The sequence below is a fragment of the Loxodonta africana genome, chromosome 18 (genome assembly GCF_030014295.1).
Source record: "Loxodonta africana isolate mLoxAfr1 chromosome 18, mLoxAfr1.hap2, whole genome shotgun sequence".
In the NCBI taxonomy this organism is placed as follows: domain Eukaryota; kingdom Metazoa; phylum Chordata; class Mammalia; order Proboscidea; family Elephantidae; genus Loxodonta; species Loxodonta africana.
The window spans coordinates 36,558,566-36,573,165 of record NC_087359.1 but is presented as its reverse complement, the minus strand read 5'-3'; the positions used below and the strand labels follow the sequence as shown (position 1 = coordinate 36,573,165).

The 14,600-nt window shown below is 56.4% G+C and overlaps 1 protein-coding gene across 1 annotated transcript; it reads right to left on the bottom strand.

Annotated features, from left to right (window-relative positions):
* Positions 1-1,256: 1,256 nt before the first annotated feature.
* Positions 1,257-14,232, bottom strand: STAC2 (SH3 and cysteine rich domain 2). Its single transcript, XM_010594388.3, has 11 exons — positions 13,790-14,232; positions 7,181-7,487; positions 6,711-6,808; positions 6,441-6,531; positions 5,305-5,417; positions 5,142-5,214; positions 4,975-5,036; positions 4,374-4,471; positions 3,968-4,019; positions 3,479-3,616; positions 1,257-2,870 (listed from the first exon to the last, which is right to left on the bottom strand). The coding sequence occupies exons 1-11, from the start codon at positions 13,877-13,879 to the stop codon at positions 2,766-2,768; spliced, it is 1,227 nt and encodes a 408-aa protein (XP_010592690.1). The 5' UTR covers positions 13,880-14,232; the 3' UTR covers positions 1,257-2,765.
* Positions 14,233-14,600: the final 368 nt, after the last annotated feature.

Here is a 14,600-nt window from a genome sequence, read left to right as displayed (position 1 = left end):
CATTCACTCATCTGTGAAAAGGGAACCCACCACTTCCCTCACCCATTACTGAGAGGATTAAATAAAATTAAGACCTTGGCATGGTTCCCGGGGCACAGTAGGTGCGAATTTACGTGAATTCCCCTCACTCTAAGCCTTCAGGCTGAGTTTGTGACTCCGTCTTGCATTCCCACCACCAGAGTTCTTAGGAAGGAGGGTGGCTGCCTTTGTTCCCCTTGCTCATCCTGCCCTCTTAACCTCTAGGGCCTTCCCTGGGTGAAGGAGCTCAGAGAAAGCTCAGGTAGGCGGATCCAGGCTCTTGTCCCACCTGGGCTACCTTGTTTGGGGCTGGGGGCTGGAAACCAGAACCGACGGAGGGAGAGTGCCTACTATGAAGGGCAGGCACCCACCCCTCTGCATCCTGGCAGCCTGGCGCTGCCCTGGTACCCCCGCAGCCCTCCTGTCCCTCCCTCCCAGCCCCCCTCGCCTATATATAGCACAGACTTGCTTGCCGTGGCGATGACGCAGCTGGGAAGGCGGAGGGGAAAGACACAGCTCCGCCGAGCGAAGGAGCGGGTGGGCGGCTGGCACGGCCCCAGGAGGGGCGCGCCACCGCCGGCCCCCTCCGTGCAGGATCCCGGTGACGGGCGTGATTGAGTCATCTCAGGGCCCCGCTGTCCGCGACTGTCCCCGCTGCCAGCGTTTCTACTCGGGCTTGGGGGGCTGCGGGGACGAGGCCGCTCTCAGCTTGTCGATCTGGGAGGTGGGGCACTCTGGGCCGGCCGGGATCGGGCATAGTCCTGACACTACGCGCAGGGGCGTATGGCGGCCCCCGGGAGACTCAGGTGCTCCTCCAACCGGGAAGTGACCGGCAGCCCCGCCCCCTCCCCTCTCGCGCTCCCCAAACTCCTCCTCCCCCTTCCTTAGATCCTTTCGTCTTGCATCTCCCCTTTTGACTCTCCCAGCCTCTTCTCTCATAAACCTCCGCAGATCCCGGCTTGTCAGGATACCGGGGGGGGGGGGGGGGGGAGGGAGTGAGGAAGCTTGGGGACCCCTGCCACGTCAGCGCCAGCCCCAAGACCCCTCTTCTCAAGGATCCACAAATTCCACCACCCTCAGACTTGTCTGGCAAAGTGTTTGAGAGCTAACAAAAAGGTTTGCAGTTTGAATCCACCAGCCGCTCACTGGAAACCCTATAGGGCAGTTCTACTCTGTCTTATAGGGTCCCTATGAGTAGGGCCAAAACGGATTTTGTTTTCAGACCTGTCCTTGTCCCATTCCTCCAGTCCTTACTCCACCTCCCAGCCCCTTTCCTTCCTCTACCCCAAGTACATACACACAGCAGACAGGCTGGGACAAGAAACATTTAATTAGGGGCCTGGGGGTTAGCAAAGCCCCAGCGAGCCCATCATGCAGCCTCACGTACAGCGGGCAGTGGGCCCTCCCCGGGGATACTGCTGGGGGGGACCTCATGGCAGCAAACAGGGCAGTGTGGCTTGACCCCGGCTCCGCAGGGGAGAAGTGCGGCAGGGGCCTTCGGGTAGGAGGATCTGTATCCCTCCCACTGCATGGGGAGGTGACTGTGCCCGGGGTGGGGGTGGCATTGGCTGGCATAATCAAGGACAAGAGGGGAGGCTCTGAACTTGGGGGGGGTGGCACCAGAGAAAAGCAGCCTGCAAAGGAGTGGTCCTTGTTTTGTGTGCCCACCCCACCACTAGGGGTGCCCACCCCACCACTAGGGGTGCCCACCCCCTTCTTTTTCTTGTGGCTAAACGGAATGTTCCATTCTTCTAATCTTTCTTCCAGGGCTGTGTCCAGGACAAGGGAGCAGATGCAGTCAGAAATTGTACTCCTGAAAGAGCAGCCCTGTCCCATGCAGGGCCCTGGGGAAAGGGGATGAGGAAGTGCCATTTGGAGTCAGCTCAGCCAGCCCTGAGGTGGGGCTGCTGCAGACAGGAACTGATAATTACAGGCTCCCCTCGTGGGGGTGTTTCACCCAATCTCAGTGAAATGGAGTTCTTTCAACCAAGCCATGAGCCAGATTTTTGTTCTTAGTTTGATTTTTGTGTTCAGGCTGCTTTTGGGTGTCTTTCCAGTAGAGAATAAGGGTGAGGCCACTTTACTTGTTCTATTAGAGGGGATAGTCTTTGATTTGTCACCCGCCCCCCCCCCTTCCCCTCCGTTGGCCCAGGTTTCAAGTAATGGGAGATATTCCCAAAAAACTTTCCTGAGAATTGATGGCGTGACAGAGGTGGTGAGTCTAGGAGGTGGACCCAGAACCCTCCCTCAGCACTAGATCCCCTCCAGCCCTGGGTGGAGGGCTGAGGGACTGGAGAAGGCTTCCCCCCAAGGCCCCACTTCCAAAGGGGCAGATGCACAGTCAGTAACACAGACCCAAGCAGAGGCTCTGTGGGGAGAAGGACGGATGTGTCAGGCATGCGAAGGTAGTTTGGGGCATGGGGAAGAGTCTGGAAGAAGCAGCAGAGAAGCTCCCCAGGGCTGGCAACAGGACAGGGGTACCCAGGCTCTGGTGGATCTACTCAGGGCTTCCCCATTCCTTCCCACTTTCTCCCCCCTCTCCCTCAGTCTCAGGGGAGCAACCCACTCAGGGCACCTCCACCCAAGAAATAAAACCTTCCTTGGGACAGATGGCTCCTAAACCATGGTGAGTGGTACTAGGAGGCAGAGGGAGGAAGGGTGTGGACAAGGATGCCTGCTTCCTTCCTATGACCAGAAGCAAGGGCCAGGCATGGGCAGGAGTGGCATCTGGGTTCTCTTGATTCCTCTCAGATCTCAGTCAGGACGTTGGCTGGCACCAGGCCCCGTTTCTTGCCGCTGCTGACGCGGATGAAGCCATCAACATCCTTGCTTCTGCCCATGCCCACACAAATCTGAGCAGAGACAGACACGGAGCTGAGGTCTGGCACTGTCTGCAGCCCTGGCCCCAAGTCAGGGTGATGGTCCCCAGGGGACCCGCCCCAGAGGATGATGGGACCAGTGTCAGATATGGATGGGGCCCTCAGCTGAGGGGATGGGAGCAGAACCGATGAGGGTTCAGGGCTCAGCACAAGACCGGGACATCAACAGACATGGAGCAGCACTGAGAGCTGACATTTGAGATCAGCTGGTCCAACTCTACTCCCATTTCTCAGAGTAGGTAATAGAGGGAAAAGGACTTGCCCAAGGCTACACGCAAGCCAGGACTAGAGCCAGGGTTCAAATCCAAGCCTCTAGATTCCTGATCCAGTGTCCCTCCCCTCCCCAACCTTCCTCTAAAGTAATTTAAGCAGATGCAGTCAGAATTTGTACTCCTGAAAGAGCAGCCCTGTCCCACCTCCTAACAGAGGATGCAAGAGAGCCCTTCTTTTCTAAGTTTCCTTCTCTCTTGCTGTGGGACAGCAAGAATCCTCTTCCAAGCACTAACTGTGCCCCCTCTGCCTCTGTCACCATGCCCACACTCCACCGCTGAAGAGCCTAGGCTGGGCCCCCAGGCACTCACCTGGTTCTCCTTGAGGATCATGTAGCCCTGTTCCTTGTTCCCAGAGAAGGCTTGACAGCAGCGCCAAACATTCTCTCCTGGTCTCACCCGCTGCACAAAATTGGCTGGGAAGAAGCCAACCCGGTCGCCGATCTTGCCCTGGGGATGAGGTTGACAATGAACACCAGTGCCAGCCCCACCCCATACTGCTCTAATTCCACTCAGGAGTGACACCATCATCCTTCAGATGCCTGGGCTCTCCGTATGAGCCCTGAGCTGTGGTTGGCTTCTGGGCTGGGAAGAGCATGGGGTAAAGGAGCAAGGCTGAAGGAGGGAAGATCAAAACTGAGAGCAAGGCCCGAGGGTTGATCCTAGGCTTGGCTAAGAGGGAAGGTCTTTGGGACCTTGAGAGAAGGTGGGGGCAGTGCCCACTGAGGGTGAGGGCTGCTGAGGTGCCTATCAGGGCCCCTCTGCTCCCCACCCTGCCAAGGCCACAGCCTGCCTAGTCACCTTCCACCAGTCCTCGTTAGAGTCATCCACCAGCATGATCCGATCTCCAGGCCTAGGGCAAGAGAGAGCTGGGGTAGCATGTGGGCCAACAGCCCCTGGGCACCCAGATACCCTCGTGCCCCCTCATCTGGGACAGGATGTTTGGTGCCCTCAGGGGACACCGCATACCCATAGGTACACCCTCCAGGACAGAGCCTTGGATAGGGGGCAGGAGACACGGCATTAGCATGACTAGCTCTTGGATCCTGGGCAGCTCCAGTTCCTGCCTGGACACGGCAGCCTCAAGCATTCAGGGAGAAGGCTCCTGAAGGTCCCTCTCACTCTCATGTCTCAAGGTCTGGGAGAGCAGAGCCCTGAGGTTGGAGCCAGGCAGCTGCCCAGTGGGCTGGTCACAGAGAGGACTTACTGCAGGGCCAGGTCATTGTTCTCCTGGGGCAGAAACTTGTAGAGTGCGACATAGGAGTACATAGGCCCCACATCCTTCCGCAGAGGAGGCTTGGGGGGCTGTGAGAAGAACTCTGGGTCAGTGATGGGGCAGGGTGACTCTTCATTCCACCCACTATCCCCTTGTTCTGACTGTACCTACCATGGGGAGCTATGAATTGGACACAGTGGGTCCTGAGTCAAGGACCCACTCCTCGACTCTCCTACCTGCTATGCTCACCCACCCCGGGTGGGCCAGGGATGAAGATGGGAGGTATTGCTCTGCCTGATGCACCCTGGAACTGCCCACCCTTGGGGAGGAGGAGTAGGTGCAGTAGACATTGAGTCTGTGATAGGGAGGGGTAATACCCTCCTGCCGGCTGTACCCACTCACTCTGGCCTTACCCATCCCTGTAGCCTGAGGATGAATGATGGAGCAGCCGTACCACAGTCACTATGCCCACTCCCATGCTGTTGCCCACCTCAGGATCAATGACAAGGAGAAATGACACCCCTAGCCCTCCACCCTAGCCTGACCAACCCTGGAAGCAATTGGGTAGGGCTCAGTGCCAGTGGAACCTCACCTGCTGCCCAGGGCTCTTCTCCTCTGATCCTGACCCTTCACTCTCCACTGGGGCTGTGAATACTGGAGATACCAGATTGCGGCCAGGGTGTGAGGCAGCGTGTGAGGCAGCCGGGAGAGAACCCCCCACTGTGCCCCACACCTGCTCCTAAACCCCACCCCACTCACCACTGTCACCAGGCCCCTCCTCTGAGCTGCGGATGCTGCCTTCCCCATCCTCAGTCAGCTCATCCCGCTCACTCTGGGGGCAGAAAGAGGGGAGGGTTCAACCCCATGGCCCTCATCCTCAGAGGCCCTTCCCCCCAAAGCCCCCCTCCGGTGCCCACCATACCAGGCTCCGTGTGGGGGACTCTGAGGTGCTGCTGAAGCTGGAGCGGTTCATTAGTGCCAAGGAGGTCCCATAGCGCAGGGTCTCGTAGACAGGGTCCACCTTCCCCATGGCCCCTGTTGAGCACCCAGCTTCTAGGTGTGTTCAGCCCGAAACCCTGTATCTCCATCTGGGGATGCCCCATGGTGTACCTCCTCTCAGCCTGCCCTAGGCTGAACCTGCCATGCCCCCCTTTACCTCGCCTTCCCAGGTCCTCCTCATCTCAGTGATAGCTCCACCATGCAGAAACCTGGAGCATCTTTGACTCTTTATTTCCCCCTCTCCACATCTAATCCATCACCTCGTCCTACTCCCCAAACATCTCTTGAATCTGCCCACTTCTTTCCATCTCCACTACCACCAGCCTGGTCCAAGCTACCAAATTCTCTCCTGCAATGTTACGGCCTCCCAACTGGTCTCCCTGCTTCCACTGCAGCCCCTTCATCCAATCCACACAGCAGCCAGGATGCTCTTGTAAAGACAAAGAAATTGTCCTTAGAATAAAGTCCAAAAAATAATCCTAAATTGAGTCTAATGCCTTGCACTCCATGTCCCTTTGCCCCCTCTCCCTCCCACCCCCTCTGCTCTAGTCACTTTGTTCTTTAAGTCCCTGCCCTTTCCTGGCTCAAGCCTCCCTCTGCCCGTACCAGTCTCCCCCAGATCCTCAACTGACTAACTCCTCATCCTTCACATCTCCAGGAAGCCTTCACTGGGTCTGCAGATAAGGCCAGTGTCTTTTTCACATTCTGTCTTCATTCCCTACCCTTCTCATTTGTGGCACATATCCTAATGCTAATTAATTTATTATTTGCGTAATTATATTTAACATCTATCTCCCTTGAGACCGTAAACTCCACCTTCTTCAGTGTTGTGTCCCAGAGTCTAGCAGAATGCCTGGTGCTTAGTAGAAGCTCAATAAAGTATTTGCTGAATAATGAATGAATGAATGAACCTGACATTCAGTACAGGTGCCTCCAGAGAAGGGAAGTGGTAGCAGTGCCAAGAACTGGCAGTGGCAGTGTGACTCAGGTGCTCACCTGAGAGGTGCACGAGTTTCTCATCGCACCACAGTGGAAGCAGGGGCAAAGGAGGACACTCACCAGTGGGAGGGGACTCTCTGCTTGTGGCACAGGCTGGTGGTGGCTCATGGACTAGGAGGGGGGAGCTGAAGTTGCGGCGGAACGAGGTGGGCTGTGGCAAGACGGGGCAGAGAGAGTGCACAAGAAGCTCATCACCCATCGAGAGCTCAGCCCTCCCCAAGCCCAGGGGCCACTCCACAGGGGGAGCCAACCTTGAGGGGCACTCATTCCCTCAGAGTACCAATCCCAGGGCACCTCACAGCCAGCTGCCTCCACATGGCCCCCACTCACCATCTTGCCTGGGCAGTGCTGGTGGGAAATCTCCTCAGAGCACCAGAGGTGGACGCTGACTTTGCAGGTCTTACATCGCAAGCCCTGCTTGGAGTTTCCTAGGAAGAATTTGGGTTTGGCAAGTGGGGTTAGTCAGGAGAGGGTACCCTGGTGGGCAAGGAGCAAAGGAGGCAGGTTGGCGCACGGGGAAAGAGCAAGGGTTAGGCATCCTCACACCATCCTTGGGGATTATCCCTCATAGAGTCAGGGTGGAAACTGGCACTGAAGCTGGAGTCACTAGTAAACACAGAGACAGCAACGCTGGTACCTACCAACCCCCAAGGGTGCTCATTTGTCTGCCAAGAGTGAAAGGCGCAGTTAAGATCAGAGGCCCCAGTAGCAAGGGCTCAATATCAGGGAGTTCCATGAGCCCACTCCCCAGTGCCCACCTCGGCCCCTCCTTTTGCCCACCTCAGCACCCAAGCACCTACCCACAATGAGCTGGTGGCACAGCTCACAGGAGCTGGCTCTCTTGAAGATATGTTCCTGGAAGCTGTGCAGTCTCACTGGTTTGAGAGGTGCCAGGGGATGTGGGACTGGGCAGGGGGACGGAGCCGGGGTGGGCAGCCCCCTGTCTGTGGATGCATGTGGTGGGGAGGGAGGGGGCAGCGGGGTTGGGGGTGTCAGCAGCACCTCCGTCGGGCACTTGAGCTCAGAGCTCGAGCGAAGAAGGAAGTTCTCCACACTTCGACTTCGGAGGATGGTCTTGAGGGAGAAGGAGCGCTTGAACCACTGGAGCTGAGAGAGGAAGAAGGGCTGTGAGTGTGAGCCCAGAGGGGGCTGGCCCAAGGCGGGCTCCTCTCAGGATGTCTCCCACAGCAGCAGAAGTATGGGGGCCGAGGGCCAGAGCTGAGATGAAGTACTAAGACAGAGGCTCCTACGTCCTAGGCCGTGGGCCACAATCCCAAATGCCTACAGGAGCCAGGCAGGTAAACTCCATGAGGAAGGGCATTCTGGTTGGACAGGCGCATCATTCGGGACAGTGGGAACTATGGCAAACTGGCATATGCCCTCTCTATAGGGAGCAGCTGCAGTTCCCTCTGGCCAGCTGAGACTAGTCCAAAAGGCCAGCTCGGTGTTGCTGGCTTTTCCAATTTTTCAAAAGAAATCTAGACTTTTATGTGAAGTTGGGAGGTTTTATTTCCTTATTCTTTGAATAAATGGTAATATACTATTTTTCTTGTGCCTTGCTTTTTTCACTTTAACGATAAATCTTGGGTATCATTCCATACCAATACATAAAGAGTTTCATCATTCTTTTTTATGGCCACATACCATTTCATTGTATGGGTATACTATTTACTCAAGTTAAAACAAAACAAAACAAAATAAAGCAGTAACACTTCAGGGGCCAAACAAAGCAGTTTCCCACCTGTATTCTGGAGCAGGCTGGGAAGGGAGTGGCCGCCCTAGACTGTTATCCTTAGGGAGTCCAGCTGATTCTTCCTCCAATCCATCCCCTACTATCACCTTATCACCTTCCCAGCCCTGCTTTAGTTCAGGCCCCAACACCCCCAGGTTGATTCAGAGCCACAGCCCCCTATTCAACCCCTGTGCCTTCCCGTTGCACATCCCCACCAGCCCTCCATACAGCTGCCAGAACATGCTTCCTGGTCCTCCTGAAAACTTTTAATGGCTCCTCAGGACAAGCCCAAGCCCTTCACCCTGGCCATGGGACTTTCCACGCCACTTGGCAAAAATGTCCTCCCAGCTGCCCGCTTTCCACCTGCAGCCCAGACGTGAGGACTCTTGAATTCAGTGCTTTTCTGCCTCTGAGCTTTTGTGCGTGCTTGTTCTCTTCTTTCCCTTGTCCAATTAGTACTCTTCTTATCCTTTAAGGTTCCAAGGGTCCTTCCTCTGGGAAGTTGTCTTTCCTTCCGCAAGAATTCCATTTCATGGAATCACTCCCTCTCCTGTTGTCCCCAGCACCCGACGCTGACTTCCATTACAGTCCCATCAGGTTACCTTGCCATTTGCTCCTCACTTCCCTAGGAGACTGTGAGCCCCTTGAGGGCAGGGACCAGAAAAAAAAAAAAAAAAAAAAAAAACCCCATTGCGATGGAGTCAATTGCTACTAATGGCAACCCTATGTGTTTCAGACTAGAACTGTGCCCCATAAGGTTTTCAATTGTGATGTTAAGAAAGTAGATCACTGGCTTTTCTTCTGCAGCATGACTAGGTGGATTCGAACCACAAACCTTTTGATTAGTAGTGGAGCAAAAACCATTTGTGCCACCTGGGGACCATCGAGGGCAGGGACAATTTTTTCAGGTCACCACACAGGGTCTAAACACAGAGTAGGCGCTCAGTCAATGTGTATTGAATAAAGGATGAGCAAGTGGCTGGAATCCTAAACAGAGCCAATGTTCTGGAGCACAGGGTTGACTCCGAAGGGAGACCAGAGTTGGCTATTGGGCCTGCCCAGAGCGAGGTCTGGAAACCTCTCTACCAAGAGCCTTGCTCCTCTCCCCTCCTGTTGAGAGCCCCCTTTTCCTGCCCACTCCTTTCCAGTGATAAGAGAAAAGGGGCCAGCAGTCCGGATCCTGGCAGGGAGATTAGGCTGTCGTTCCCAGCTGGCATATCAGACAGCCTGTGCGCCAGGGCTGCCAGACTGGCCACCGTGCCAAGGGGATGGAAGTGGTGGCCCCTCCAGCCTCAGGGAGGCCAGCAGGCAGCAAGACGGAGGGGAAGCATGGAGGAGGGGTGTCTGGGCACAAGCAAGGCCTGGGTGTGCCAGCTGAGAGGCTAGAGCCCCTGGGGTATCTGGCACTCTGAATTGCCCAGCTCCTTCCAAACCCAACCCAGCTTCTTGGACACCACTGTGGGCTTCTTTGTGTGTCTGTGAGAAGCAGGGCCCTGGGCCTCAGATGCCTGGATGGAGGGCCAGAGGGACAATTAATTAGAACACAAATACCAGCCTGATTCAGGCCAGGGGCCATCCAGGGTGGAATGAGGCCCTTGAGAGGTGAGGGAACCACTGGGTGTTCTGCCAGGGACCTCAGGGATGGAGAACATGAGGTCTCTGGGAGGATGTGCTGGAGGTGGAGGCAAAGCTAAACCAGTGCCTGTAGGCAAGTCTTGTCATTTCCTCTGTAGAGCCTCAATTTCCCCACTCCAAGGGAGAGGAAGAGGGACTAAATGTTCTCTAAGCAATGCAAGACTCTGGGGCCAAAAAGCAAAAATGGAAACGTGCATCTATGAAGGGCTGTCATTTCCAGAGCACCGGCACTGAGCTAACACTTTATGCACCACATCTCATTTCATCCTGGCACTAACCTCTGAGGTGGTGACTATTAACATCTGACTTTTCAGATGAGGAAATGAGGCTCAGAGAGGTTAAGTCACTTACCCATGAGCCCTCAGCTAGTAAGTAGCAGACCTAGGACTTGAACCAGTGGCTTAACTCCTGAGCCCAAATGACCAGGAGCATCCTACTGCTCTGGGCCGTGCCTTGGCCCTCACCCCTGCCGCTCTGCTGTGCCAGGGGCCTGTCTACCAGGTCAACCATGGAATTTAGGGTTAGAAGAGATCTTAAAGAATAGTCACTTAGAGCAGTCCCCACCCCATCGCTCCGCGATGCATGGCTATCTAACTCTGTGGTTGCCTCCTGTGATGGGAAGCACACTCTCTTGGGACAATCATTCCATCTTTGGGCAGTCACAATCACTGGGAAGTGCTTCCCTATATAGAACTGAAACCTGCCTGCCTGTGGTTTTCGCCTATCCATCCTTGCTTCTCCCTTGGCTCCGGAAAGGGCTACTCCCTCTTACACACATCAGCCCTTCAAATATTTGAAGACATCCATCATGACCCCCCACTCCTAAGGCCACGTTTCAATAGTAATCCTCATAGGATGAGATTTCAGCTTTCCCACATTCCAGTCTGTGTCCTTTCCTGATACTCCCTGGCCTTGGTGCCAAGAACCACCTCTCTTCAGGGTACCAGAGGCCTCTCTGGAACAGAATGTTCTCAAGCACCAGAGTGAAGGGCAACCCAGATTCTACCTACTGACTCCCTGGTTCATCTGTAGGCCCCAGATCCCAAAAGGATAGAGAATTAGGAAGGAATGACATGCCATTTGGGGTAGCTGGCAGATGTTAAGGGCTGTGGCTGGAGGAGAGGATGGGGGCACTTCTGCCAAGTGTCTTAATGCCTGCCCACTCCAAAGACACCTGACTTGGCTACCCAAACCTCATCTTGGCTCAGCGTAGCCAAATATTCCTGCTCTTGGGATTCCTAGTTCTCAGAGAGGACCTTTCCCCATCTCCCCACCAGCTATCTTCTTGGTGCCTCCACTGCCCTGGAACATGGGGCATGGAGAGAAGTTTCCATATGCCTTGGCAAGCTGGCCTGCTTGGATCCTATTCCTTTCCAATGCACCAAGAGCTTGTCTAGCTTTGAGCTTGGACCACCAGGCTTGTTCTTCTGAATCCCTCCTCAGAAGCAAGGCCTGGCCTGCCTGCTTCCTCTCTACCCCCCCCCCCCACCCCAGGGACAGTCCGGTCCCTTCTTTCCTCAATTCCTGACATCATCACCTCACTTCCCATCAGTTCCTGAAAGGGCACTAGGCAGCTGGTGGTGGGCGGTGGCAGGTGTGGCACAAGCTGACTCAGATGGTAGATCTGGTATAGCAGGGTCTCCCAAGGATGGCACCAAAGGGGGTGATGGACAGGCCCCACATGGTAGGCTCTGGGAAGGCTATGCCTCCCCTAGGAGGGTCGCTGAGTAACTTGGGGGCAGGAGTGAGACCCAGCCTTAGAGTAGGCAGGAGGTTGGGCTCTTGGGCTGGCAAGAAATAGCCAAGGGGCACCAGCCCCCTCTGTCATACCTGGTTCACACCGAGTTGAGTAGGCAACAACCAACCTTCTTCTCTCCCCCTCTTCTACAGTTTGGGACAGAAGCTACTTTGGGCTAGGTTGAGTAGGGAGATGGAAGGAGGCTGGCAAGGGACCTGAGTTCTCTCTCTGCCCACCTATGACCTCGCCCAGCCCTATCCCTCTGCCCATTCTGTATGGTTATTATTACTAAGTCAGCCCTTTAGAAGGATGAGGTATAGGGGAGGGTCAAAGGGACAGAGCTCTAACTGGCCTGGCATCAATGTGCCAAGTCAGGTGTACAATCCCCCTCCTCTCCTGCTGTTTGGACTTCCATGGTTCAGACCCAGAGGTGATGGCATTGGAGGGTCCTTGGGCTGAGAGAAGGGAGGTACAGACCTGCCAGGTCCTAACACCCCCCTCCTCCGCCCCTCCCCCCACACACAGCTGAGCTTGCAGCCTACAGGATTGCTGAGGCTCCTGTGGAGGGGGTGGAGCAGACAGACTTTGTTGTGGAAGGCAAGGAGGCCCCCAAGCCCAGGGAACCAAGCATAGGGACTGTGTATGTCTGCCCACGACAACCAGAGGGCAACTGAGACAGTCAGGGGCATTTGAACTCAGGTCAGGCTCAGCTCCTGGAACCCTCTGCCTGAAAGAAGCTGTCACAAATATTCCAAGCACTATTCTCCCATCCCAACACACTTCGCTCTCTAAAGAGGGTTAACTCCATGCTCTCAGAGGCCAGGGCCTCATTCTCAAAGTGGGCAGAAGGAGGTCTAGTATGGATGCGAAGGCTTGAACATGGAGGCCCCATGGGTCTCTGGGGCTTAGGGAGGGGTGCCTCAGTCAGACCCACCCTGGCCCTATTCATCTCCCTGTGGTCATCCCTTTGATGACCTTGACCTTGAATTAACCTTATATCCTTAGGGGTGTTCTGGACAGAATGAGGAGGAAAAGGAGCTGGAAGGAGCTGTAAAGAAGCTAGAGATACTAGGGAGTAAGGGGGAACAACAGACCCCGCCCATTTTGGGTACTCATTGGTCTCCTCCTCACTTGAATGACAAGGAGCAAGGTGGGAACAAAACACTAGGGTGGAAGGAGGGGAAAAGAGTTCTGGCTGAAACTGGGGAGAGGACAAGGAGCCCCTTGGAACAGCAGCTCTTCTCTCCCCACCCCCAAGCCCACCCAGGTTGCTTTCTGCAGAACTTCTTGCAGGTAGCTCCAGAGCACCTAGAACTTGGGAAGCGAGCTGAAGGGTTGGAGATGGGGGATGGAATCTGAGCAGTGGCCTCCCGCCACTCCCTTCAGAGTCAGGAGTCTGGGCTCCTCCTGCCTTCACTGGGGAATAATTTATTCATTGTGACTCCCGCAGGAGTAACAATCATGCATAATTTGGGTTAATTATGATATTCATTAATTACGATGACTCCTCTTTTTGCTTCTATCCCTCTCGTCCCGCTCCAGGGGTGGGGGTGGGGCTGCCTGTCTCTTTGCTCAGGAGCCGCAACAACAGTGTGCCGGTCCCCGCCAGCGACGGCCGGCGCTGCCGCAGCCCCCAGCGCGGACTCCGAAGCTGCGCACCCCTGGCCGCGTCTTCCGTCCCCTAACCTAACCCAGGTGGGAGAGGGGAATGCGGGACTGCGGTGGGTCAGAGAGAGACACCCAGAGACACTCCGAGATAAATGCTTAGAGACGCCGAGAGAAACCGAGGGAGACGTACGTAGACAGAGACATCAAGACAGAGATAAACAGGTTGTAGAGACACATCCAGAGAAAGACACATGCAAAGAGTGAGAGACAAAGTCACAGACAGAGCTGGTGGGCACGAAAGGAGGTGCGCCTGGCACGCAGGCACGGGTGCGTACACCGGCCCACACCCGCTACACACCGACACACACCCGCTACACACCGACACACACCCGCTACACACCGACACACACTCCCCCCGCCCTGGCTGCGCCGATGCCCTCCAACAAAGCCGAGTTACGGTCTCGCTGGCGGGGCGCGGTAGCGCGTCCCTCATCACGCGCGCATGGCGTGCTGTGTTTGTGTGATAGGGGCTCCTGTGACCGCTCATTGCCAACACACGCCTCTCCCTTGGGTAGCGCGCCGAGCCTTAGGGATCACGCGGGTCCCCGCCACAGTGACCCACTGCCCCCTAGCTCACGGTGGCGACCGCGCGCTAAGGCCGGGGCACAACGGGGGGCTTCGTGCCCCTCGAGTTACCTTGGTTTCGTGGAGGGCGGAGACGGTCCCCGGGGAGGTATGGGTGGCCGCGTCATCTGGCTCGTTCTCCTTCTCGCTCATTTCAGTCATGGTTGGGGGAGAGAGGAAGGGAGGAGGCCGAGACCCGACGGCTGTCGGGTTGGGGGCAGGCTGCCGGTGGCGGAGTCTCTCTGGGACCCTGAAGCCCTTTTCCAGAGACTGGCTCCCAGCGAACCCCAGGAGGAACCCGCCTAGGCAAGGCAGCCCCCCACTCCCGGGCACAGGAGGAGAAAGTTCCGAGGTCGGCCGGGGAGCGGGAGGGAATTACACCGAGTGGCGCGAGCGGGACAACCCTGGGAGTGAGGACTGAGGGTCGGCAAAGGATGCCGCTCAGAGCGAGGGGAGGAGGGAAGCGGGGACGCCGGGCTGAGCCGAGGGAGGGAGCGCCGGAGCTGTCAGTGTCCGGCCCGCTCCGCCGTCCTCTGCGCCCGCCCCCCATCCTCCCCCCAGCCCCTCCCCCCAGCCCCTCCCCCTCCCCCCCCGCCCGGGTCCCAGCCAGGCAGCGGGCTGCCCCTCCGCCGAGTCCTTGCCTTGCAACTTTGATTTAGGAGGTCGCCTGGTCCCTCCCCCTTCCTTCCGAAGCTCCCCCACGCCGCTATGCAAATAGTGCTGTCTGCCATTGGCTGCCGTGGTGGCCAGCGGGGCGGAGTCTGGGGGGGCTAGGCAAGATGGGGAGGGATTTGGAGGGGAAAGAAGTGGGGGGAGGCAGTTTTACACTGAAAAACCCGGCATGGGGGCCGACGGCACTGGGTGTGTTGTTGGGCGGAAGCAT